Source organism: Drosophila montana, unplaced genomic scaffold (assembly GCF_035044405.1).
Source record: "Drosophila montana isolate Dmon_TW-CO22-7 unplaced genomic scaffold, ASM3504440v1 contig_1505_1, whole genome shotgun sequence".
NCBI classification, from domain to species: domain Eukaryota; kingdom Metazoa; phylum Arthropoda; class Insecta; order Diptera; family Drosophilidae; genus Drosophila; species Drosophila montana.
This window is the reverse complement of record NW_026996452.1, coordinates 1,154,531-1,180,857: the sequence shown is the minus strand read 5'-3', so window position 1 is coordinate 1,180,857 and position 26,327 is coordinate 1,154,531. Positions and strand designations below refer to the sequence as shown.

General features: G+C 41.6%; 3 protein-coding genes across 4 annotated transcripts; 2 read left to right on the top strand and 1 right to left on the bottom strand.

Annotated features, from left to right (window-relative positions):
- Window positions 1-79: 79 nt before the first annotated feature.
- Window positions 80-21,834, top strand: LOC135437813 (hexosaminidase D). 2 transcript variants are annotated; one of them, XM_064695888.1, is made up of 3 exons: window positions 80-213; window positions 19,211-19,939; window positions 20,219-21,834. In XM_064695888.1, exons 2-3 carry the CDS (start codon window positions 19,211-19,213, stop codon window positions 21,602-21,604), a joined length of 2,115 nt encoding a protein of 704 aa, XP_064551958.1. In that variant the 5' UTR covers window positions 80-213; the 3' UTR covers window positions 21,605-21,834. The 2 variants fall into 2 exon arrangements, with proteins under 2 accessions (XP_064551958.1, XP_064551965.1); XM_064695895.1 differs by lacking the exon at window positions 80-213 and adding an exon at window positions 18,873-18,916.
- A 281-nt stretch (window positions 21,835-22,115) lies between these two features.
- On the top strand, window positions 22,116-24,029 carry LOC135437838 (uncharacterized). The gene is made up of 5 exons (XM_064695917.1): window positions 22,116-22,408; window positions 22,476-22,654; window positions 22,725-22,858; window positions 22,921-23,566; window positions 23,623-24,029. Exons 1-5 carry the CDS (start codon window positions 22,253-22,255, stop codon window positions 23,849-23,851), a joined length of 1,344 nt encoding a protein of 447 aa, XP_064551987.1. The 5' UTR covers window positions 22,116-22,252; the 3' UTR covers window positions 23,852-24,029.
- A 103-nt stretch (window positions 24,030-24,132) lies between these two features.
- Window positions 24,133-26,145, bottom strand: LOC135437795 (coiled-coil domain-containing protein 174). Its single transcript, XM_064695868.1, has one exon. The coding sequence runs from the start codon at window positions 26,115-26,117 to the stop codon at window positions 24,267-24,269; it is 1,851 nt and encodes a 616-aa protein (XP_064551938.1). The 5' UTR covers window positions 26,118-26,145; the 3' UTR covers window positions 24,133-24,266.
- Between the last annotated feature and the right edge of the window lie 182 nt (window positions 26,146-26,327).

Below are 26,327 nucleotides of genomic sequence, written 5' to 3'. Positions count from 1 at the left end.
ATTGAAAGCTTTTACCGGCAGTGCTAAGTCTGGCAGCGCCGCAGCTCCGGCATCTTGCTCATTTTGTTTTCGCCCCATTCTTTACACGCTCACTCTCTCTCTGTCTCTCATTTTTTGTGTACATGCATTTGTGTGTATGGGTTGGTACAATTACTGCGAGTGCGTCGATACTGCATTCGGTATGTTTTGTTAAATGAAGAAAAGTGCTAACGGGTGAGTAAAAAATTATATAATTATTAAAATTTGCATGCTTATATTTAGCATAATGTATACAATGGTTTTCAAATAAACTTTGATATTATGCCTGGTCAAACATTGCCGCCAGGGATGAAGAACTTAATTAAAAAATCGAAATATCGGCTGATATCGATTTTTGATAAATAGAACACCGATTTAAACCTTAGAGCGCCAACAAGTCCGCAGAACTTGAATGTATATTATTTCAAGTTGTGCACGCATAAGAGTTTGATAAATAATAAGATTATAATTAAAATCATATGGATTATTAATCTAAGTCGCACTGTAGATTGCATTTTGTATTGGCCGAAGTAAATTTCATGAGCTTTGTGCAAATTAGCAACCGGAAGTTAGCAAATTGTCCGTTAGGTATTTAAAATGAAACTTTCGCCAGTGGCAGCGAGTGCGCAGGAACATTTTGCCTTGCCGCCAAATAGCTGCCGCCGCGTGGCATAAACAGAAAACAGTGCAACTGCAACTGTGCGCGACAGCGGTGCGAGACCCGGTCTTTCGAATTACGGCACGGCAATTATATTTCGCGATATTCTCGTGCGTTGGTTGGTGACGGGAGCGCGCTTCAACTCAAAGCTATGCTGCTAATTAATGTTGCATTTAATTAAATATAAATTTCAATTAAAATAAGACCAGGTGTGCAAGGACATTCTGCTCAACAGTTAAGTATCGCAAATGCATTTGTTAAATTGAATCTCTGGTGCTCTCGGCTGAAAAGCACGTGATGGCTCTAAGCCCGTTCGACCGAATTTCAGCAACTGTAGTCTTTAAAATTATATTTAAGATTCTTGTTGTTGTTTTGCATTAAGCCAATAGTTGGCAATTGCATTCGGCAGTTAAATAGAGTTTTAGCCCAATTGAACTACATATATATATGTATATTTTGGCTGCCTCTGGCCCATCGTTTACCAAATGAATATTGCCGCTTTTGTCAGTTTTTATTTGACACATTTTATCGAGCAAATCGTTTGCCTGTAATCCTTTTTGCATTCCAAATTTTTATACGGCCACTCGACTGACAGCTCCCTAGGGCGACATCTATATCTTCTTTTGCTTTGTTTTTTTTTTTTGCTGTGCTTGTGATTTAAACTGCGAATCTAACGTACATTCGGATTTTGTTCTGGGTCTGTTGATCTATACTTTTGTTGTTAGCTTTTCGTTACAATAGTCTTTGCAACGAGCCCCTCTAGCCACATACATACGTCATATCTGCCTCTACACACATGTGTGGCATTCAATTAAAATCGTTTCACTCACGTTGCACTTAAGCCCGTAGATTCCGTTATAAGTGTCCTACATTTTGTTTAATTGAAGTTCCGCTGCTAAACTGCACAATATTTTTCCAGCGATTTCCCGCACAAAGAGCTTAAGCTTAACGATTTTTGTTGTTTCAAATTTCGTTAAAGAACTTTGGGAAATTCAATTATAAAAGGCAATGCCTAAAAATGTTTTAAATTTAAAATTAAAAAAATTAATACTAAAAACTTGTCACTATATCGCATTTTTAATAGTCAGCTAAAAACTTTTTTATCCAAAAACTTATTTACAAATAATCGTTAAATACTCAAATATCTAATTGATAATTATCTCTATCTATATGGAAACAAATTTATTTATAACTGAAATTTAAATAAAAATTTGTATATGTTAAATAGTCTTTAGCGCTACATTTTACACACTACCAATCGCATACGGTCCTTTTTCAACACTGAAAATTATATTTTGCCACAACTTACAGTCTTTAAACATTAATTTATAATTAGATGCCCCATGGGGCTGCAACAATTGCAATTTGTTTATGGCTACAATGAAATCTAAGAAACTGTGAAGCCAATTGCAATGGCTGACAATTAAATTTGGCATGTGCTGCAATTAAATAAGTGAACATCTTGTTCGTTCTACTTGGCTTATTGCTGGCAAATTGATTAGCAGCAAGCCCGAGGCTCCGCCAGAATTGTGCAGATATATTGCCGTAAATTCCATTCAGCTTTAACCGCATTACCCCAATGGCTAACGATTTTAAAATGCAGCAACTAGCGATGACCCCAACCGCACACACACACACACACACATGCACACACACGCTCTCACACTCTCACACTCTCACACTCACACACATATCAGTGACAGGAGCAGCGACTGGGCCGTTGGGTATTGTTTGATGCAAGCGCATATTTTACGAGTAAGTGCGTCATGGAGTTGGCTTGCAGTTTTGCAGGCAGAGACGTCGTTGCCTTTTGCTCGGCTGCCAGGATATACATATGTAGTCCTTGGCCCAAAAGGCGGCCGTTTCCGTTTCCGTCGCACTTTCAGGTTGCCAGTCGTAATTCAATTGCCCATCCACAACGAAAATATGGCAGCTGATTTATGCGATGTGCCGTGGTTCTCTGACCCACAGAGACTGCCAACAACTGAACATTGCCAACAATTGTAACTCGATTCATTTTATATACAACATCCATATTCATGTGTCATATCGCGATAGATAAGAATGCAATATCTTCAGTAGGTGTTTCTTGGCCCAAATAATATTTCTCTATTATTTTTTTCATCTTAATGATGGATACGTGTTTTGGCCGAAAGATGGGAAAGCGTTTTGCCTGGACGAAAAGAAGAAATGTTGCCCTAGATATCAGAAAGTTTTGCTTTCATCTTTGGTACAATCATTATTTCATTTTAAATAAGTTAGAATTTTAATGTGTTCAATATTTGTACTACAAAAAAAATTAATAGGTTTATTAATTGATATTTGAATTGAAATTTTAAAAAAACGGGCCTACAAAAAAGTCAATGATTTGGTTCACGTGAATCCAGTTCGTAAAACTGTTTTTCTACAGCCATGAACCTACTTTTTGGTTCCAGCCCTGGTCTTTTATATATTTTAAACATTTAAATCAAATGATTCAGCTCTAATATTGATCTCCATTTTTATACCCTGAAAAATATATATAATGTATTTGCCCGCGCAGATCGAGTTTGTTTCCGACATTCATTAACTTTCCCCGTTCCCAAGTAATCGATAGAAATATGATATCGAAATCCTTGAAACTTGACATGTATCTTCTGGAATAGTATATATGTATATATCAAGTATGTATCTTTCATTTTATACCTATCGCCTGTTAGAAGAAGAGGGTTCAGGGTATACCCTAGTCGGTAGCTCCCGACTAGAACCTCTTACTTGTTGAAAAAATATGATTTGTTTCGGATTTTGCTTCGGTTCATAGCAAACAATAAATTTGACTTGCGAATCCGGACTTCTTGCTGCCTTCACTAAGAATAATATGTTTTGCTATCGCAAAATTATCGCCTAGGCAGGAAAAAGGCGATATACCGCTAATATAAATTTAAAGCTTTTATTTTGTTTTTGCATTATACTTGCGGGTATATTAACTAAATGTATATTAGCCATTCGATAAATGTATGCAAATGACTTTTGGTGGAAAGCTCGTTAGGCCATGCCCACAAGCTGGTTGCCTCATTATGGTTAACTTTGCATTGTCACCGCGTATTCACCGCAAACAATGTGACAATCGAACCTCAACCTACCTGTGCCCTTCCATTTGCTACTCCAGCGCCGTGTCATATGGCTTGCAATATGGTTTTTCTCTCGCTTAATTAAAATGTCTGACAAAGTTAATTTACTTGAATTCTGACGCCGCCAAAAATGACAATTAAATATTTAATTAGCGGTGAAACTCGGGGAATACACACACACACACATACTCACAGACACACACACACACACTTTCATTCGCCGCGCCGAAAAGCATGCAGCAAATTTTTGTTTCTAAAATTTCTTAAACGCACGAACAAGAAAAATAACTACGTACATATGCATATACTCATAAAAAGGGGACAGAAAATATCATGTATTAAAGTTTTAAAACAATGGCACACAGTGCACTGAGGTCGCCAGTTGTCCCAAAGGGGAGCGGGAAGTGGCAGGCCATGGCAAAAGCCAAAATGTAAACACAAGCAAAAAGAGTTGCGCTGGCGACTGACAGAAATTGGAAGCCAATGCCTGGCAGACAGCTCCTATTGGCACAATGTTGCAACGGTGGCCACACGCAGCACGTGGCATGGAATCAGACGGTGGACATGACGCATGATGCATGTATCCTTTCATTTCCTTTCCCGCGTCGGCACACATGGGCTACCCAGAGGATGTTGAAATTAAAGATATACAAATAATTACATAGGAGCTAGTGGTTGAGTTTATTTGCTTTTTTACGTTGGTTTCTCAAAGAGCAGACAGGTTACTTCCCTTAGGAGCACTTAGTCGAGATTAAAGAGGCTGTCGAACTAAATAAACTGTGTGCGACATAAGAAAAGTTACTTTTTGCAGTTGACAATCCCAAAAGATTGTATTTTAGTTTCGCATGAATGGAATACTCTTCAAGTAGTTCATTACATAGCGCAAATGCTCACAGTTTTCCCAGGTTTGTGGAACAGAATATTATCTTAACGATAATATTAAATTTGTATATGTTTTCGATCTGACGAATCAATAAATATCGCTTTCCTGTCCTTGTTACTCCAAAAGCGAATTGATTTATGATAAATATATAGTTTTAAGCTCCATCTAAGTGTACATAAACATACTGGATAGTATCGATAACCGATAGTCTGTTACAATTGTTGTTGCTATTAAAAATACTGTAAAATACAGTAGTTATTTTTAAAGGGCTTGACGAAAAATCAGTCATTTTTAAGCTTTCGTTCATAATAAAATGGCTTCAAATGGTTGAGTAATTCATATTGCCATTGGAAGTCCAGTCATCTGAGGTAATTGGACAATAAGTTATATTTTTAAGAAAGTTTTGCAAAAATACCATCAAATAGTCTTCAATTAAAGTTATTACTTAATGTAATCCACAGATATTCGCATGAACCTTACGCAAAGTTTAAGCAACAATCGATTGTGGCGATGTGTCATCAATAGTGGTCAATCGATAGTCCCATCCATTGTAAAATAAAATAAAAAAAAGTAAAATATTCAAATCTGTGTATACTGTACGCGATCCTTATACCCAATATGGTGTATCTAGCTCGTATAAATCGAGTTATGCCAAAAAAAACTGCCTGTTATTCGATATTTAGCGATATTTTGGAATTGTGAATGTTCCAAGTATGTGTTACGATGATATTTTAAATTTCAAGTCTTTATTAAAGAGTGCACTCTGTGTTAAGGGACGGACAGGCGGAAGGACATGGCTAGAACCATTCTGCTCAACGTCCTTAATGTATATGTATATTTTATGGGTTCGTACATGGTTCGTTCTGTCTGTTGCATACATTTGCAAATTACTATTGCATCCTTTTTACCCATTCTCAATGGTTTACTATCGATATGAGTAAATTACCAGTTTATTTAACTGTGATTGCCAGTGTTGCCACAACTAATTAATGTGTCCATTTGTGGCAGCTTCCCCTGCCCGTCATCTGTCCTTCATTGCAACTTTGATGCTGCGTTTGAAGTGCAGTTCATGTGGCCTGTGAAACGCATAGGCGCGTGAATGCGGCGGATGTGGTAGATGTGAGAGATTCGTGTTATATTTGCATGACTGCGTTTGGAAGTCAGAGTAGACAGCTTTTTAGGGATGGGGGGGATTACTGTTGCGGCAGTTGCGGCATCGTCTGCTATTTCGTGGGCGATGACACGCCCATGCGGCGATAGCGTTGGCGACGACGACAACATTCCAAAGTAAACAAGGACTACGTGCAGCGGCAAGCGCAGCAGCAGGATACGTGCCACATGCAACAATACCATTATACCCAACAGCCGCGCCAGCAACTACAATGCAATCTTCTCATTTGGATGAGACGCAAAGTGCGCCACACAAATCCGGCTGCCCCCTCCGCATGCAAAATGAGCTGCACCAGCCAGTTGGCCCTTATGCTAGTCCTGCTGCTGCTGCCGGGGCAGATCCTGTGCCCATTTCATGCCCGCTAACCGAGCAACAAAATTTATATTGCCCCACTTTTATCTCAGAGTATTACGGGCTAGTCAACAGATTGAGCTCATAAATGAGATACCTCAGTCTACATAGATCCCATTAAAATATATGTGAGCTGAGATTTAAGTATATTCATAAATTATTAACAATTTTCAAATGTATGTGACGCAGAAATAAAGTATATATATTCTGGATCAGCATCAACAGCCGAGTCGATCTATTGATATCCAAATGTCAAGCGTTGATCTGAGCGACTTTAAGAGCTATAGACTTGAAATTGTTAACGTAGGTCTTGCTTTACTTCGATTCATCGATAACTCACCACGTTGCCACAAAATCGATAAAAAGTGATATCGACATTCTGTTCTTTTGACGATCTCTCGGCGTTTGGGAGAGCTAGATAAGTTTTAATAAGCAGTATAAACAGATTAAGAACATTTCACTTTTTTGATATCCCCCTCATAAAATTGTTTTTGTGTGTGTACGTATGGAAAACAGTTTGGCATCAGGGTATCTTTGGGCCGGAAACTCCCGACTAGAGCTCTCCTATATGACATCAATGACTGCGATCCTGATTGACTTACTCAAGTCGTTATTCTATTCATCTCTAGAAGCTTTAGGTCTTGCTCTTTAAAATCGAAAGCTTTTTGTAGACTGTTTGAGAGCTACTGTAGACTGTTTGAGCTGGGCAAGCAATCCGCTTGTAAAATAAGAAGCTTATGAAACGGATACAAGCTACGGATACAACAACTGGCGTGCAAGATGAACGAATCCTTTCCGCCCCATATGCCACCTTGCTGGGAGATTTGTACAAGTATAAACATATTTCATTCTGAAAAGGCAGTCCCACAGTAGAAATTTATTGTACTGAGCAAGTTGTAAGCAGTATTGTGTTTCCCGTGTTGCATCAATATGGGAATATGAATTATTATTAGATTATGCTTTATTTAATAGTTTTTTATAAAGTATATTATAGCAAGTGTACTCGAGTGGATTATGTTCCACCAGTATATAGCCCTGATTTGGCTCCAAATTGCCTTAAGAAACTTGGGCTGAAATCGATATTTATCGGTCTTGGCGCCAATTATCGATAACTTCAATGGCGAATTCCATTTCAGAAACTTAGTGTCTGTACTGTTCGAGATCTTCAAGGCAGATGGATTGGACAGTTAAAACTATTAGTCAGAGATAACTTTTGAATTATCATTTTTGAATTTCACATTTACAGGACATTTACAGACTGTAATAAAAAAATACAAATGCAAATTCAAATGCAATTCTTTTCTTATTAAGACGAAGCATCTTAACTTTAAGCAGTGTTTACTCTTTTTGGTAGAGTATAAAATAAACGACACATTTATACTTTTCTTTAGAAATGTTTGCTTAGGAGCAAAATGCTGCATACTTATTTGCATTTATACAATGTAAAGAGCGGACGTTGGAATTACTGTTAACTGCTTTTTGCACTTAATTCTCTCAAACTATTATAATTTCCATGGCAATTTCGCAACGAGCCAAATGAAATTAGTGAAAATATTTAAATTGCATTCGCAGTGAGGAGCTGCTGAAGGTTTATGAGGGCTTATGAGGGAAAAGCGCAAGATGAATAATTAAGTGGAGCAACCAGGGCTGAAAACTAAAGTAATATTTTTGCTGCTTGGGCTTACGAGTCGATCCGACGTCCCTGGTATAAAGGCAGGCTTCGTTTTAAAACGTTTTTGTCATGAATAAATTTGCAATATTTAAAAAAAAATTCAGTTTATTAGGTTAGGTTTTTTATGGTTCGGTTCGGGTTTCGGTTCGGCTGAGTTTTGATTAACTGGTTTGGTTTAAAGTTCGGTTTATGGTTAAACATAATTTGTAATTCTGGATTCGAACCGGTTCGATTAAAAGCCGGCTTGCGGCCATGAGGGCAACCCTGAATTAATCACATCACATCAGGTTTTTCCGGATTCTAACTGATAAAACGTTCTTGTTCCAGTTCAGCTGAAAATTCTTTTGCTTGAAAAGTCTTGAGCTCATATTCGCCTTTGCCATGGAGATAAACCGGCAATTTCCTTGGCAGCCTGATGCGCCTTTGTCGTTGCAACAATGCGGAAAAACGAGAATAGCAACAACAAAAGGGGACACTTAATTAATTTTAAAGGCAGATTAAAAGCCAAGCATAGAACATGCCCGGGAACAGCATTAGAACGAGACAGCAGCTGACGTTGGAGCCCATCTTGGCAGCAAGTTTATCTGACATTGATTAATTTGTGTGCGTGCAGATAAAGTCCCCCCAGCCCCCCAGGGAAGGAGGGGGGGAGTGGGGTTGGGCGTGACAGTGCATTGTAGAACAAATTGCGTGCTGCGGTTGTGCGGTTGCCTAACACAGAGATGGGAGCCGGTTCGAGAGCGAGTCGATGCCGACTGGCTGGGGAACGGGTCAAATGCACACCCTCAAGACAAGCCAACCCCCCGCCCCCGCCCCCGCCCCCATGCACCATGTCAGCTGTCAAGCTATGCAGAATGCCTGCAAGTGTCAGCGGGCGGGGAGTTGACCGCAGAACCTCAGTCTTCATTCAACTATGGCGGAGCACATAACATAAAGTTCAATTCAATTACCTTTAAGGGCGTGATCAAAGTGATTGAGAAGTTTTCAACTCGTTTCCACTTGGTTGTCGACTCCAAATGGAACGCGTGCTCAGAGAGCCAAAACTCAGCTCAAATTTGTGGCAGCCACAAAAACAAAACAATTGTCGAGTAAAATGTGTTCAGGTGCAATATTTCGACCTGGCTCTAGCCTCATCAATTACAATACAAATGAAAGTAAGGTCTCACATATGGCCAAGGGAATTGGACATGACCATAACGAGCATCAACAAGTTCATTTGTGTAAATAAAAAGCTGTAGATGTGGATGCTGTGTCTGTGTGCGAGACCAAGTTTGGAAATTTGATAATAAGGCAACAAGCACAACTTTCGAGTGCTTAAAAACAAATATACACAAAAAGAGAATGTTTGCTTTTAATATTACAAAAATAAATCTCTTAATTTACACAAAAGTATTAAATGTTGTCAACAAGCGGACTAAATTTCTAATAGACATAACAAGATTTTAAAGTTAACAAAACTTTCGGCTCGTTATCAGAACTGTGTCGCCTCTTTATATTGTGCTGGCAAACAAAAACAGTTTATAATTGACATCTTTGTCACGTTTGCTCACCTATTTCGGTCTTGTTACAATGAAGATAAAACATGTAAGAGGTTCTAGTCGGGAGCTCCCGACTAGGGGATACCCTGAAGCCTTTTCTTCCGATTGGCGATAGGTATTAAATGAAAGATACTTCATATATATATATACTACTCTAGAAGCTACATGTCAAGTTTGGTAACTCATATTATTTGCCGAAATTGCTCAAAAAACAGGATTCCGATATCGATTTGATCGATTACTTGGAAATGGGGCAGGTTATCGAATATCGGAAACAAACTCTATCTTGCATTTGATTCGATTTCATTTGCTGCCGTTGATGCTTCGATATTGGCAGACAGTCGGACATGGCTTAGTTCGTCCGCCGAATATGATCAAAGATATATTCTTTAATTTCGTGAAAAAACTTGAAAATAAGATGCTGCTCTGACCAGAAAAGAACAATCCAAAAAGGGTGATGTAAAAAAGGTCAAATATAAACGTAAGTAGCTTAGCTAGAATTCCCAAGAGCTTCTGGATATTTTCCCCATGAGCTCCGATTGGCTGTGCACCACTCGAGCACATATAAGTTGCCACAGAAACCGTCTTTGAGTGCAGCTCAAATAGCATCTCTGAGCGGCTGTACAAGGATGCAGACGGAGTTGGCTGAAGCTAAAACAGCCAGCCTGCTGCTGGCACTGTGCACTTAATAATTCATAAACATCAATCAGTCACAGGAGCCCAGAGTGCTGATGCATTCCATCAGTCGCTGGGGCCCGACGAGTCTCTGTCATTCATCCTGGCCAGACGGATGACTCGTTAGCAGCTCTACGTTCCATTTCCCGCCGATGGACGGGACGGGATGCTGCCACATGCAATGGGGCAGCATCAACACTTCAATGTGTTTTTGTCTGATTTGTGTGGAACTGTGCATTAGTAAACATTTTGTTGTCGGCGCTCGTCATTTGCCGTCAATCCCGTGAGACGAGTTGTCAGCAGTGCAGTTCATACCTCTTCCGGGCAAGCTGACAAAGAGTCATGCTTTAATGGCTTTTACTGGTATTAAAACACGCTTAAAAGCAAAAACTCGAACGAGCGCACAATAAACACAAAAAAACAAGGCGACAGACAAACAAATAGAAAAGTTAAACAATAAGAAAATTAATGATGCACAGTGTTTAACTGCTAAATAAATAATTTCCGCTTTGTTTTCCTCTTGCAAATAGTTTATTGCAGCGGCTTTTCAAGGCAAACAATTTATCCAGCATAAAAGGTAAAGGGGTAATAGGGGATAAAGAGGGAGATACATGGAAAACTATAATTAACAAAGGGGGCTTAAAGTAAATTGCAGTTCTTAACTAAAAGTCTACAATAAAGCGCTTTTTTTTTAAGTATAATAAGTTTCTGTGCTGAGGTGAGATTTATTTATCTTTCAGTTTCATCTGATTTTTTTTTTTGGTATGTTGGAAATGAATTAGAAAAAACCAGTAAAAATATATCTTTGCTGAAAAGAAGCAATTCGAATGACCAAAAGCTGTAGAAATATGTCGAATTTTATATATGTATTTGTCTGATGCCTTTAAAGTGTTGTAAACTTTGGTAGAATTCCATCGAGCAGTGCTGCAAAGAGGAATACAAAAAACTTGTACAAATACCATCATAAGTCTGACAGCATTTTGCAGCAGTTTTCAAGAACTGACACAAAATGGAAATAAATAAATATTTTCAAAAATGTTGCGTGACGTTGCTGTTGCCATAAATATTGTACGCAAACCAGAAATTGTGCAACACTGCACATGCGATAAGTTGCTTTAAAATTGCATAAATCTTAAATGTATAAACTATTTTATTGCTGAAGTACAAAGGAGCATGGCCAGCTTGCGAGAAATAAAATGATGCCAGCCAATTATCGACTAAATTATTAAAGGAAAATATGTTATATATTTAAGATATCAGCCGTCCGTTGCACAAAAATCCATCCATGCTTGATATTAGGAGTTTTCTTAGCCAAGTTTTGTTTCAATATTTATTTATTTAATTTGTATAATTATTGACGCCAAAGTTCTGTTGATATTCGCACTTGTTATCGGCTAATTATGGCCAAGTTTATTCACCTGGCAAATTAAACACGCATGTTAAGCAAATTTACATAATTACCAGCACATTCACCGAAATGACTATAAACAGTGATAAATGGCATATTGAGCATTATTGATGACATATTTGCAAACAGATTGAACATAACACAGCGTAAAACATTATCCTACATTCAGTTGGACCATTAATCAATCGCATAACAATGCAATTGAAATCGATGTGAATTCAATTCGCAAATGTAAGCCCGGTCAAGGGGCTGTCGCTGCAACATTTATATTCCCGAACACGTTCGAGCAGAGGACAACCCACAAAACAAATCGCTGACCGCACACAATCAGCACAAATCCCCTGTCCGTCCCGATGGCCACTCGTATACATGTATGTATGTATGTGGATGGGTGCGAATAGTTTTTAGAAATCAGTGAAAACAAACAGCAAACAAAATGTCGAAAATGTCTGCCGACTGCGCTAAAATGCAGGAAAAACTCATTTCAAATTATAAACACGAGCGCCGTGCGGCGTTTTATGTGTCCCAGACTGGCAGCCAGGCAGCCAGGCAGGCACTCAGACAGAATCTGTCGTGCGAAGCACAGAATGTGGCATTCAAGTGCAGCTGATAAAAAGTGATAAACTTTTAAATACCCAGCTGCAGGCACGAAAATAAACCTCAAAAATGGCTTTAAGAGTACTAAGTAGAGAGCAATATTTAAAGTTATTTTTAATTTACCATGTACCTGGTAAATCTAACAGCCAAATTAGCAGATTGCCAAGCCACTGTTCAAGGGGCTATGCGTTAACACCAAGCAGCACATGTGGCTATCAAAATGTTTAAGCACCTTTATCTATTGCCAACTCAAGTTTATTTCAGGTTAAAGTCATAGTTCAAGGAGTTCAAGGGTTATAAGTGGTCTCAAGGTTACAGTTATACATTCACAAACCATTTAATTAAATGGACATTTTCATTTTTAGCTATTATACAAAGTAAACACTAACGATTACAACCGACTGTAACATTGTTTTATTTTTTATTTGATCTGGCACAATTTATATTGATCGAAAGCTTGGCATATATTTTGGGAGTCAAAAAAATCGAAATGGTTAATCCTGACTTATTGTCACGTAAAAGTTTTGTGAACTAACACACGGCTACGTTAACTCACCCTTCTTAATAGCTGATATACCCTTTGATTTATTATGCATAGGGTATATAAATATGTCCTTGCTATAGTTTTTATACCCTGAACCCATTAAAAATGGGTAAAAAGGGTATAATGTTTTTGTGCAAATGTATGTAACAGGCAGAAGGAAGCATCTCCGACCCCATAAAGTATATATATTCTTGATCAGCATCAATAGCCGAGTCGATCTAGCCATGTCCGTCTGTCCGTCCGTATGTATGAACGCAAGGATCTCAGAACCTATAAGAGCTAGAGACTTGAAATTTTAGCTGTAGGTCCTCCTAGTGCCCGCGCAGATCGAGTTTGTTTCCGATATTCGATAACTTGCCCCGTTTCCAAGTTATCGATAAATATCGGCAAATAATAAGAGCTAGAGTCGCCAAACTTGACGTGTAGCTTCTAGAATAGTATATATATACCAAGTATCTTTCATTTTATGCCTATCGCCTGTTGGAAGAAGAGGGTTCAGGGTATCTCCTAGTCGGGAGCTCCCGACTAGAACCTCTTACTTGTTACCATAGCATTTGTGCAGCTGCCTTTTTTTTGCCCGCTGACAAAGTAAGTGCTGCATAGTTGGTGGCGCACAGATTTGAGCAACGCTCCAATTTATGCCCTTTCATGCTCGCTATACTCCCCCCTCTCTCTCTCTCCCTTGCTGTCCAACTGTTGCGTTGTCTCTGTCTAAAGTTTGGCCAGTTTTAATGCACTTATGAAGTAGGGAACTTAGGTACGTTGTTATTGTGCGCGACAGTTTTGGCCAGCAAAGAGAACCCCGCGCGCTTTTCAGGAACTAGAAAAAGCTTTGTAAATGACAGACCCGTTAGTATTTAGGGGCAACAAATGCAGTTAGTTGATCTGTTCAGGGCCGCAGTGCTTGTTGGTTGCGGCTGCTGCCTTTTTGCGCCGCAACTGTCAAATGATTCGCAAATTTATGCAAAAAGTTTTCCAATTGCAATTCATGTGCTTAGAGGCTGGGCATTTGCATCCTTTCGGGTAATTCATTGTATTTGCTGACATTTTGTTGGCAATTTTGTGCCGATTTACACAATGAACACATTTATATTTGTATAGCCGTTGTGGTATTTATGCCATAAGCCACGGCGCCGAAATGAATAGATAATTGTGTTCAATTGTGGCCTAGAGTTTGAGGTCGACTGGTATTTGGTAGATTAAGCCGATTATAAATTTAATGCAAGCCAATTTATGGTTCAATCAAAACATTTAATACCCTCATTTAAGGTTTGACGGTTTACATAATCTATTTTAGGCTTGGCATAAATTATTTATTGAATTTTCAAAATGGTTCAAATAGTTTAGCATTGCTTCAGCAAAAGTATGCCATGTAGAACTATTCCCTGCCTGGCAAAGCTCTTTCATGGAACTCAGTTATCATATTTCTTTACACAAGCACATTTATCCCACAATCGCATCTTATTCAGAATTTATTAGCTATTGGGCATGAGTTTTCTCGTACTCCGGGCATAAAATCCATTCAGAGCTCTTCAATTGATTTACCTACACCTCGAGTGCATACTCGAGCGATACTCTATGTTCGAGAAACCAATTCAATTTAGCCAACTCCTCTTTTTCGTTTGCCCATATTCTTTGCTCTTTGCATGTTTCTATCGCTTCTGCCAGTAGGGACTTGCTTGTGCCCGGCCATTGCCAGTCTATAAAGCCACAATTTTGCGCTAGCCAGTGTACGTTAATAAGCCGTTAAATTGCCTAATTGCCGATTATGATTCCCGACCCAACGATAAGGCAAAGGCATAAGCGGGCGAGCACCCATGCAGCCAGATACGGCACCAAGTGCACATATTTTACATGCCCGTGCACTCCGAATATGCGCCTAGCCCACTTTGGCCAGAACTCCAGTTAAGTAAGTTTAATGCTGCCTCCCTACGTTGGGCGCCAAACGTTTTGCAGTACTTTAAGCTGCAATGCAAGGAATGCAATAACCGAACGGCAACAACAACAAGCATAAACAAGTAAGAGGTTCTAGTCGGCAGTTCCCAACTAGGGGATACCCTGAACCCTCTTCTTCCGACAGGCGATAGGTATAAAATGAAAAATGCTTGATATATATATACTATTCCAGAAGCTACATGTCAAGTTTGACGACTCTAGCTCTATAACAGGACTTGGTTATCGATTTTTATCGATTACTTGGAAACAGGGCAAGTTATCGACTATCTATCTATCTGCGCAGGTACTAGGAGGACCTACAGCTAAAAGTTCAAGTCTCTAGCTCTTATAGGCTCTGAGATCCTTGCTTTCATACATACGGACAGACGGACGGATGGACATGGCTAAATCGACTCGGCTATTGATGCTGATCAAGAATATATACACTTTATGGGGTCGGAGATGCTTCCTTCTGCCTGTTACATACATTTGCACAAATACATAATACTCTTTTGACCCATTTTCAATGGTTTCAGGGTATAAAAATGGGAATCCTCGGCACGCCGAAGATTAATTCCCTTACAGATATATAGTACGGGTTTTCAGATGTGTGAGAAGATTTGTTGAAACTCGTAATTGCAACGGAATGTTACTATGTTATCTACATATATATGATATAATTATTCTATTTTGTCGATTCCGATGCGTTACACACTTCATAGCAATATTATAATACTCTCGGCAAGGGTATGAAGACGGCAACAATAGTTACAAGCAAAGCAGCTTTATGGATTTTTGAGAATGTTTGAGTTTTTTTATTTAGATACCCTTACCTAGTTATAGCAGGGTATATTGGGCTAGAGTGCAGCGTGTAAGAAGATAAAGTTAGCTCGTCTATAATCTTTAATACATCTATATGTATGAAAAGCCAGCAAGTTAACCAGCCCTTGCGTACAAAGAACTCAATTAATTTTTTATGGTTCGCATATTTTATATTCGTTCAGCTCTATTTAATTTCACTTCCTTCTTTTCGCCCCGCTCGCCCTTGCCTCTGGCAAGCAGCCAAATTGTGCTGTTTGACGTAGGCGGTTGCCAGCTGGGGGCGTGACAGCTCACAGCAGGCGAACCACTGGCAGAGGTCTTCATTGCTCTCAAATTTTGGCGTTGAAAATGCGCTGCATAAATTGCAAGAACAATTCGCAACGTGGAACACAACACAGGGCGAGCAAAACGGCAGGACATGGACATGAAGCCACAGACTCCAACTGCAAATTGGCCCCGCGGCTGCCAGTGCAATTAAATTTCATTTTATAAAACTGTTGTGAAGCTGCACTGCGTGTGCAATTAGCACATCGTCCCGGTCCAAAGGCAACTAGAAACACAAAAAAAAAAAAAACGAGAAAGAAGTGCTATCTTCGGCACACCGAAGATTTAATACCCTTGCAGACCCAACCTTTTCAAAATGCTCATAGTGCTTTGCCCGTATCTAAGAAGCACAGGGAAAATAGTTAATGCCGAGTATGGTTAAGATATCTTGAAAAACAAAACAGGTTTCCATACAACAACTTAATTTTCGACCGATCGTTCCTATGGCAGCTATATGATATAGTTGCCCGATGTGAATAAGATTTTGCATAAGTGGAGGGAGCATAGTAAAACTAATAAATGCCGAGTTTGGTCAAGATATCTTGAAAAACAAAAAAATTCCATACAACAGCATAATTTTCGACTGATCGTTCCTATGGCAGCTATATGATATAGTTGTCCGATCTTAATAGAATTTTGTATATATATGGGGACCGTAGTAAAACTAATAAATACCGAGTTTGGTTAAGATATCTTGAAACACATAAAAATTTTCTATACAAAAACTTAATTTTCGACCGATCGTTCCTATGGCAGCTATATGATATAGTTGCCCGATCTTAATAGGATTTTGCATATATATGGGGAGCGTAGTAAAACTAATAAATACAAAGTTTAGTCAAGATAACTTTATAAACAAAAATGTTTTTCATACAAGAACCTACTTTTCGACCGATCGTTCCTATGGCAGCTATATGATATAGTGGTCCGATCCAGCTGGTTTTGACATATGAGCTGCGTGCAACAGAAAGAGGGAATTCTGCAAAGTTTCATAAAGATAGCTTTAAAACTGAGAGACTAGTTCGCATAGAAACAGACAGACGGACAGACGGACATGGCTATATCAACTCGGCTGTTGATACTGATCAAGAATATATATACTTTATGGGGTCGGAGATGTCTCCTTCTATGCGTTACACATTTCACGACAAAATTATAATACCCTCTGCAAGGGTATAAAAAACAAGACATAAAAGCGTCAAATGTTGTCCTACCATCGACATCAAAGAGGCGGAGGCGTTGCAGACTGTATGGCGCCCGAACGGGGACACATTAGGGTTGACATACCCTACGGGTTGGCCCGGACTTTTGTGGCGCTTTGTTCGGTCTAGCTAGATTTGCATCCACACAAAAATTAGTCTCTCTGGCTTGAGCTGGAGGCTGTGCCTGCCCAGAGCCACATTTTTTGGCACACGCCAGTGATAAGTTTCATGTTGGCATTGAAGTGCTAGCCAACTGGGTCAACAATCGAAATTTCGCTTGATGTTAGCTAATATGCGCCTTGTTATCTTCAAGTTGTGAACCATTAGAGCTTGGCAGAGGTAGACTTTGGCTAACTGATGATAATACTCGTTGATTGCCCCGCATTTGCCTAATTTGAATGCTCGAAATGTTAAACAACAAGTTGACTATGATTGCTAATTGCTATATAACTTCATGGTAAAATGTTAAATGCTATGAAACGCATGCTAAGAGTTGAATCTTAGTTTTTGCCATTTGTTGTCTCCGGCAAATAAATTACAAAACATGTAAGAGCTTCTAGTCGGGAGCTCCCAACTAGGGGATACCCTGAACCCTCTTCTTCCAACAGGCGGTAGGTATAAAATGAAAGATACTGGATCTATATATACTACTCTAGAAGCTACTTGTCAAGTTTGGCGACTCTAGCTCTTATTATTTACCGAAATTGCCCAAAAAAACAGGATTTATCGATAACTTGGAAACGGGGCAAGTTGTCGCATATCGGAAACAAACTCGATCTGCACGGGGACTAGGAGGACCTATAGCTAAAATTTCAAGTCTCTAGCTCCTATAGGTTCTGAGATCCTTGCGTTTATACATACGGACGGACAGACGGACATGGCTAGATCGACTCGGCTATTGATGCTGATCAAGAATATATATAATAGCCCTTTTACCCATTTTCAATGGGTTCAGGGTATAAAAAAATATATATAACGCAACACTAAAAAAAAAGAAATAAGTTTTGTTAAATTTCTAAATATTGTTGCATTAACTTTCAAACTCAAAGTTATAACAGCTGCAGCATAGAATGGCTACGCAATTTGTTTGTGAAAATATAACACATAGAGTAATTATTATTTTTAAAATATGCGAAGCGCTTTTAAGTACTCGAGCTGATAGCTTTTCAGGCAATTGTAATTGCAATTGTACTTTTAAAGTAATTCAGATAAAAGCTAACTAGACGGAACCACTTGATGCACACGCTCTCGACTATTAGACAATGAAAAGCAAACAGCATTCGCTTCGATGATGCTCCCCAAATGCTAGAATTGCGCTCGAGTGTTATTATAGTGGTACAAAAAAGGATGGCACAAAAAAAGTTGTGCGCTTCAGCTTAGCTCGAGCAGCATTAACTATGGAAAACTCAATTCAATTTCCGGCAGACAGCTGCATGCTGTTCCACTTCCAGTTGAACACATACATTTGCCGGCTGTCAAAGTCGCGTCGGGTCATGGCATCTTTTCTCTTTACCAGCTGCATAATGGGTCATGCATACCTATATATGTATGTATATCGGTGTGAGAGTATTATATCTTTGTTTTTTTTCCTGACTGACTTCTTTTGTTACCAACGGAACGACGAATCGGCGCCTCCTGATGGAAATGGGGTCAACGATTTCGTGGGTGAAGTTTCGGTTTATAATTCATATCGAAGAAGCTTTATCAAAATTCATGTGAAACGCGTCGCACACTTTTTGCATAATTCCCACGCGCTTTTATGAAAAATGTGGGTCATAAATGATTTGGGCGAAGTTTTAAGTTTCGACGAAAATGGTTGGAAAATTGTTAAATTAAATTTAAATCGGGCAAGGTCGAGAAATACCGGTTGGTATATCTCTATATGTGTATATATAGGGCATAATTTTTTTCTCCATTTAAACGAGCTGCCAGTTTTGCCAACAATTTAAACGTGCCGCCATCGAACGACTGCCAGACGGGCAGCAGCTAAAGCAAACACCTCACATATGTATGCACACACACATAGCCACACACATACACATTTGCACATTTGCACACTCAGCGCACACAAAACAAGCCAGCATCAACAACTCTTAACCTCAATGAGCCTCCGCAACGTGGCGTATGAGTAACGCAGCTGTTGTTGAAAAAATGTTATAGCCCAACCTACGGGGGCTACTTGTTGGTTCCTCAAATATTTATAAAAAGCAAAGGGCAGCCTTTTGTTTCTGTTGCTATTGCTGCAGCTACTTTGCCACTCGAAAATATAGCGCTTACCCCCTTTTATTGCTGCCCCTTGCAGATGCACTCAAATTTGCTGATATTTATTTGGCGCCGTAAACTTTCATTTCTGGTGCTGGCGTCGGGTCTTGTCTTGCTTGGACTCTGGACATGGGCCATACTTATTGATAGTACGAAAACACTGCCAGCATTTACACAGCAGACATCGCAGTCCGGCGAGGCCAATTATCAGCACGTTCACATCATACAGAAGTTGATTGCCCAAGCGAATCGTGTGCTGCGCGCCGAGCGACAAAAGGATAACGCGGAGCGGCCATCGCCGGCACAGCGTTTGCTGGGCAACGTGCGCTTTGTGCGTCCGACACAGGCCAAGAAGGCGCCGCTGCCGTTGGCCGAGAGCTATCTGTTTGAGCAGGAACGCCTGAAGATCCTAGAGCAACAGCAGCGCCAGCGCAACGCAGGCATGGACGAGCTCAATGCCAATGCCGAGGATGATCGCATGCTCAGCTCTGCGGAGCGTCAGACCCAATACGAGCACGAATTGCAACGCATGGGCGTACCAGCTGTCGCTGGCATTGGCCCGGATGGACCACGTGCTCCACAAGAGCGACTGGTCCACCTCGATCTTAAGGGCGCACCACCCAAGCTGAGCTTTCTCAAGCAACTCTTGCCCGTGCTGCGCGCCCTGGGCGCCACGGGGCTGCTTATCGAGTACGAGGATATGTTTCCCTACACCGGCGCGCTGCAGCCCCTTGCTGCTCACAATGCCTACAAGGAAGCCGAACTGAAAGTAATTTACAAATTTACATATTTATTTATTTTGCATTATTTCGTTCATATGGTGATCATCAAGAAGTTATGATTATACCTATTATAACGTTCGATTCCGTTTTGAGTCCTGCATGTTGGTCAATATCATTTAAACACTTTTTGAAATTGGAAAAACTTAATCTCATTAGTCAAAACTTAATGTACACTGCTTTTTGTTTTTTCGCAAACCACCTTTTGGCATTTATCAACACTAGGCGTAAACCCCTTTGAAACAGCTTTCTTTTTTGTTTTTTCAAAGGATTTTCTGGAAACGGCTTGGGTCGAGTATGGCCTGAGCGTGATGCCGCTGGTCCAAACTTTTGGGCATCTGGAGTACGCACTGAAGTTGTCCGGATTTGAGCAGCTGCGCGAGCTGCCCGAGAGTCCGCAGTCAATTTGTCCCAGTCAACCGCAGAGTCTGGCCTTGCTGGAGCAGATGCTCACCCAGGTGATTGAGCTGCATATGCGGCCCTCTGGCAATGCCACGCCCTCGACACCGGAGCTGCCCATCAAGTTTACCCATTTGCACATTGGCTGTGATGAGGTGCAGCGCATGGGCGAGTGCCCGCTCTGTCGCCAGCGACTGCGAAGCGAACTCTTCCTTTCGCATGTGATTAGCTTGGCGCATTTTGTGCGGCGTCGCTGGCCGCAACTGAGCGTGGTCATCTGGGATGACCAGCTGCGTGACATGACGCTGAGCGAGCTGCAGAACTCGCAGATCGGCAGCTATGTGGAGCCCATGGTGTGGGTGTATGCCAGCGATATATATCATTTCATACAGCCACAGCTGTGGGACACCTATTCGAAGGTATTTCCCAGCGCTTGGGCTGCGTCCGCTTACAAGGGTGCGTTTGGGGAGAGTCTGCTGGTGCCCCCGCTGCAACAGCACCTGGAGAACAATATACGCTGGCTGGCGGTCATAGCTAAGGAGGGTGGGCGCTTTGCCAAGGGCTTGAGGGGGCTGGCGCTGACTGGCTGGCAGCGCTATGATCATTTTGCCGTGCTCTGTGAGCTGCTGCCCGTCGGCATGCCCAGCCTAATGACATCTTTGTCCACAGTGTCCAAGGGTTACTTCAGCACCAATCCACGTGACAACGAGCTGTTGCGTGTGCTGCGCTGCGTCTTCCAGCCGGATAGCCGGCGCTCTGGACATCCCTGGCTGGAATTGCATTCCAATGCGCATTACAGTCAACTATTCGCTGTGTGCAGCTATCCGGGCCACCTGGTCTTCAAGTATGCGCTGCGCTTGTACGACAAACTGGCCGAGGTGCGCAACTATCTGCAACAGACACGGGAGCACAGTGCCTGGCTCTCCGACTACAATGTCAGACACAACTTTAGCTCGCCCCTGCGAGTGCAGGAGCTGACGGCGCGCACACCCCAACTAATTGAGGAGCTGCGCGCTATGGCACGCGAGTCCCAACAGCTCTTGTGGGAAGTGTACGATGAGCATACGGTAGCAGAATTTGTGGAGCAGCACATTTATCCCAGCATCAATGCGCTGCAACAACAGCTGGCTAATGGACAAACGCTGTTGCAGAGACGCACCTGGCCGCAACGGCCGCTGCCGCTTACCATGGAGCTGCAGCAGGATATGGGGCTTCTTACCACGTTGGATCAACAGCAGCAGCAGCAGCAACATTAAGCACAACACTGAATGAATTATAACTGATTGTTAACAGTTGGGAGCACACATACATATTTTGTAGTCAAGGCGTTCCAAACGCCCTAAGCCAATGATTAATAACAAATGTTATCACCGCTGCGGCATTTCTCGATAGCAACTCGTAGTTAACATCAAATGTTCATTCTGCCAATATGTCACTTTATAAGCTCAATTAATCATACATACACCATATTAACTTTACTACCATAAATCAAAATAAATTTTGCATATATGCTAAATATACAATGTAACGTATTTTTCAAATACCAATTTGTGCGCCATAAATGCAATGGAGGCTAAGCTTCCGGGCCAGGGTTGCCAGCCTGGCGCAGCACAAAGGACTTGACTTAGTTTTGGTATTTTAGCAGTGACATGCGTATTTTCGACAAAAAGGACGAGATATGGCGATGTGGAAAAACATGTGTTGGCGCAAAATCGATGAATAAACGCCAAAAGTAAATGTGACGAGGCTTTTTATATACGAAAGTGCTGAGTGACAAAACCAAAGTTAATAATTAATAATTACTAATTGAAAAATAGCAAAAAGAATAAAACGTGGTTTCTACCTTTTATTTTCACGGCGGCTCCATAGTTGTACATCTTTATATAATAAATATCGGGCAAAAAATGGGCATTCCAGAAACGCCGAAAACAGCAGCAACAACAACAACAACGACGACAGGCACAGAAGCGGCTAATGAAAGCAAAAACGCTCTGACGTTATGCACGTTTCAGGAGATTTTCAAACATGTAGAGCCGGAAGTGCAAATCGAGGCGTTCGAGGTGGGTGTGCATGCGTGTGTGTGTGTGTATAAATGAAAACAATTTCTGTGCATTTATCCTTTGATAGCTAGCGCAGGGCTCTGACCGCGGCGATAACTATACGGCAGCACTGTATCGCATCTGCCTGAGTGGGAAACGCCAAAAACTAGATGGCAGCACACATAAGTGGGAGCAGAACGTTATATGCAAGGTGTTGCCAGAGAGCGTGGTCCAAAGAGAAGCCTATAAAAGCGACAAGCTTTTTCGGTTGGTTGAACTATCTTTTAATATTATATATTATATATATATAATGCATTATTTGTATGATACTTTTCAGCAACGAGGTGGAATTCTATACCACAATAATGCCAGAGCTGGTTAAGTTTCAGGCCAGCAAAACGGGCTTGGAGGCGCAATTGTTTAATTCCATACCAAAATGCTATACAGCTAGGCATGATTTGCTCATAATGGGTAAATATGTGTACACACTTAAGTTCTCGGAATTTTAATTGAATTATTTTTTTATTCTGTAGAGGACCTGCGCGTTCGCGGCTTTGAGATGTCGGATCGACACAAGGGCCTCAGCATGGAGGAGACGCAATCGGTTCTGCTGCAGGTGGCTCAGCTGCATGCGCTCAGTTTAGCCTACAAGTTTGAGCATCCGCTGGAGTTCACAAAAATGTGCAGCACCATCAGTGAGGGCATATTCTGCACAGCCAACACCAGTTGGTACAAAAACTATTACGAACGTCTGACAAAGAACGCCATTAAAATGGTATCCGATGTGCTGCCCGCGGACTCCAAGTATATGCAAGCGATGCGTAGCTTTGCGGAAAGCTCTTCCTTCTTCGGACAGATGGTGGAGCTGGCCAGCGCCGAATCGCCCTTGTCGGCCATTTGCCATGGCGATTGTTGGGTTAACAATTTTCTGTATCGTTACGACCCGGAGGATCGACGACGCGTGTTGGAAGTGGCGCTGATTGACTTTCAGCTGGTACGCTATAGTTCCATAGCATTGGACATAGCCAATCTCCTGTACTGCTGCACCACCAAGCAAATGCGAGACGCTCAACTGAAGCCGCTGCTCAAAGTTTACACAGAGGAGCTGTACAAATGGTTGGAGGTGCTGTGCAACGTTTTGCCAGAGCAATGCAATACACTGGAAAAGTTTCAGGAACTGTAAGGCGAGGATTGAGAGCTAACAGGCAGCTAAATAAATTATTTCACTTTTACAGCTTTGCCCAGGAACTGAAAACCTATGGACGGTTTGCTCTTGGTCTGGCTATGGACATTTTACCCATAAGTACGTGCTCATCGGAGGATGCACCTGATATGTATTTGAATCGCAATGATGACCTCGATGGGGATGTAGGCGCGCCCACTTTAAACTTTCCGCCCAACGACTTGTGTCGACAGAAGATGTCCGAAATAGTGATTGACATGGTCGACAGTGACATGCTCTAGAGGGTGGCCAGGGCACAACTGGAAACCCGATTAGATCTAGTCTATTCCACATAAGTTGATTTTTAGTTATGCTCAGTTTGTAGTATTTATTTTGAACGTATAGCCTATTTAACAAAATGTAATTTAGGTTAATTAACAACGTTTATGCCAACAAGGTTAAGGTAAGCCTAGTATTAAAATACTTGCTAGTATTAAAATACTTCTATGTTACGTTACGTTTCTCTAGCAGCCAAATTAACAACGTTGCAATCTCTTACGATTGTAATGAAAATTTCGAAATGTGAATTGTATGCATAAAATAATCTAGGTATATTTAAACACAGACAATAGAAAACTTGTCGAGGCATACGCGTTTTCTATAGTAATTTGTTTATACAAAGCAATAAATTACAATCGAACTTAATAGCTAGATTAACTAATAGTCCGCCTTGGCCGTCCAGGTAGCCTTGCTGCCCAGCACGCCCTTGTCGCAACTCTCGCGCAGAAATCTAAGACCCGCCTCAATGGAGCGTTCAAGTTCAGCTTGTGATTTCGCACGCTTGGCTGTTGGCGGCCCGCTAAAACCCTCTTCGAGACAAGCAGGTGGAGGTATGGCGGTGCCCTGATGCTGGGCGTGCATGGAGCTGCTTGCTGATGCTTCTTCATCATCGATATCGTCACTGGCTTTTGTGTAGTTTCGGCGCTGGAATTGCTTTTCGCGTTTAGTGGAATGGTAGCTGTTGAACTCCTGTTCACTGCTGGACAACATGGGAACTGGTGGTGGCATGCTGCTAAAGTTGATGCGCTTTGGCATCGGCGCCATTTCTGGCATGGGCGCGAATTCAGGGGCACGTACGGCGCGCTGCTGTTCGTTCCACTGCTCCTGGGACATTGGCAGCCTTTCGGGCTTGTATTGCCATTCCTCTGGTACTGGCTGCTCATCATCGGACTTTTTAGCCACACCGCTCTTGTCTCTATCCCAGTCACGTATATGGTCCTTGCGCAGCTCCTCGCGTTCGGCCTCCTCTGCTGCCTTTTGCGCCGCCAGTGCTTGTTCCTTTTCAGTTTTCTCGCGCTCGCGTTCTGTTACCTCGAGTTTAGCCTCGGCCGCCTTGAGCTGTTGCTCGCGCTCGTACTCCTCTTTGCTGATGAGCGGCAGACCATTGCGTGCTCTAATCCGATTTTTGGCAGCCAGCACGCGATCCGCAACGATTTTATCGCGCTCGGCACGCAATTCGTCACGTCGCTTTTGCTCCGCCTGCGTGGCCTTACGCGCCTGCTCCAGCTCGCGTTGTTGCTGCTTTCGCTCGGCCTCATCCGTGGAGAAGGCATAGTAGCCCACGCCATGTGTGCGCGCCTCATCGAAGAACACATCCTGATAATGTACATCTGGCTTTTCTACATTCTCTAGCTCCTTGCGCTCCCAGGTGACGCGCTGCTCATCATGCTTAGTCATCGTAGACACGGCCTCGCTGAAGACGCTCTCCGTAGGCCGCGGCCCATAGAAGGGCTCATCGTCTGCATTCTCGTCGCTGCTGTGATTGCTGCTGTGTGTGCCCTTGGTGTCTATCATCCAATTCGCTTTGGTTTGATCTAAGCGCTCGGGCATGCTGTCTGCCAGTTGCTTGTCCCGCAGCATTACCTCGCTTAGCTCCTTGCGTAAGCATGTACGCGTCCGACCTAGGCAATCCGTGTACTCCACTTCGTCATCGTCGTGGCCAACAGCTGCATTTCCGCCCGCGCTGTCGTTTTCGCTACTGCTGCTGCTGCTCAGCCGATCTCGTGGAGTAGAGCTTGGTTTCGGTTCCTCTCCATCGCACTGCTGCTCCTGACGCTTGCGATTGAACATTACCAGGCAATTGTCGTCAGAGTTGAGGCTGCCGCCGCTGCGGCTCATGCGATCGTAGTATTTACTCTTTGCCTCCAGCACACGCCGAGATTTGTCCAACTGTCCATAGTCCTCCGTTTCATACACCTTTACATCCTCGTTGCGGCTGATCTCCTTGTAACTACGCTCTTTGCTGCTGCCAATAGATTTTGACTTTTCCTTATCGGTGGAGATTTTGTTTGGCCTAAATTCACTCGCCGTCGTCTTGGTGGCTTTTGCTAGTTTGACTTCATGCTGTTTTCGCTGTAATTCCGCTTTTAAACTAAGCAGCGATGATAAATTAACGCTGATTGCTTTGTTTGGGTCGTTCATATTCAAAACAAGAAAATAAATTGAAAGAAGAAGAGCAGAGTCAGCTGTTTGAAGTGGGAGCGTGTAGGTATCGATACCAATAAGCATCAATAATACAAACCGCAAATAGAAAAAAAAGTAAAATAAACTAAACTAACTTAAAAAAAAAGCGAGTATTTCTAGATGGTTACGTGCAAATACGAATGTTTCGTAACATTGAAAACACAAATAGAATGTGAAGGTTTTCGTAGAAAAGTAAATTCAGTTGTTTCAAGTACTCGATAGCCGACTATCGATAGCAAAATATCACGATTAAGA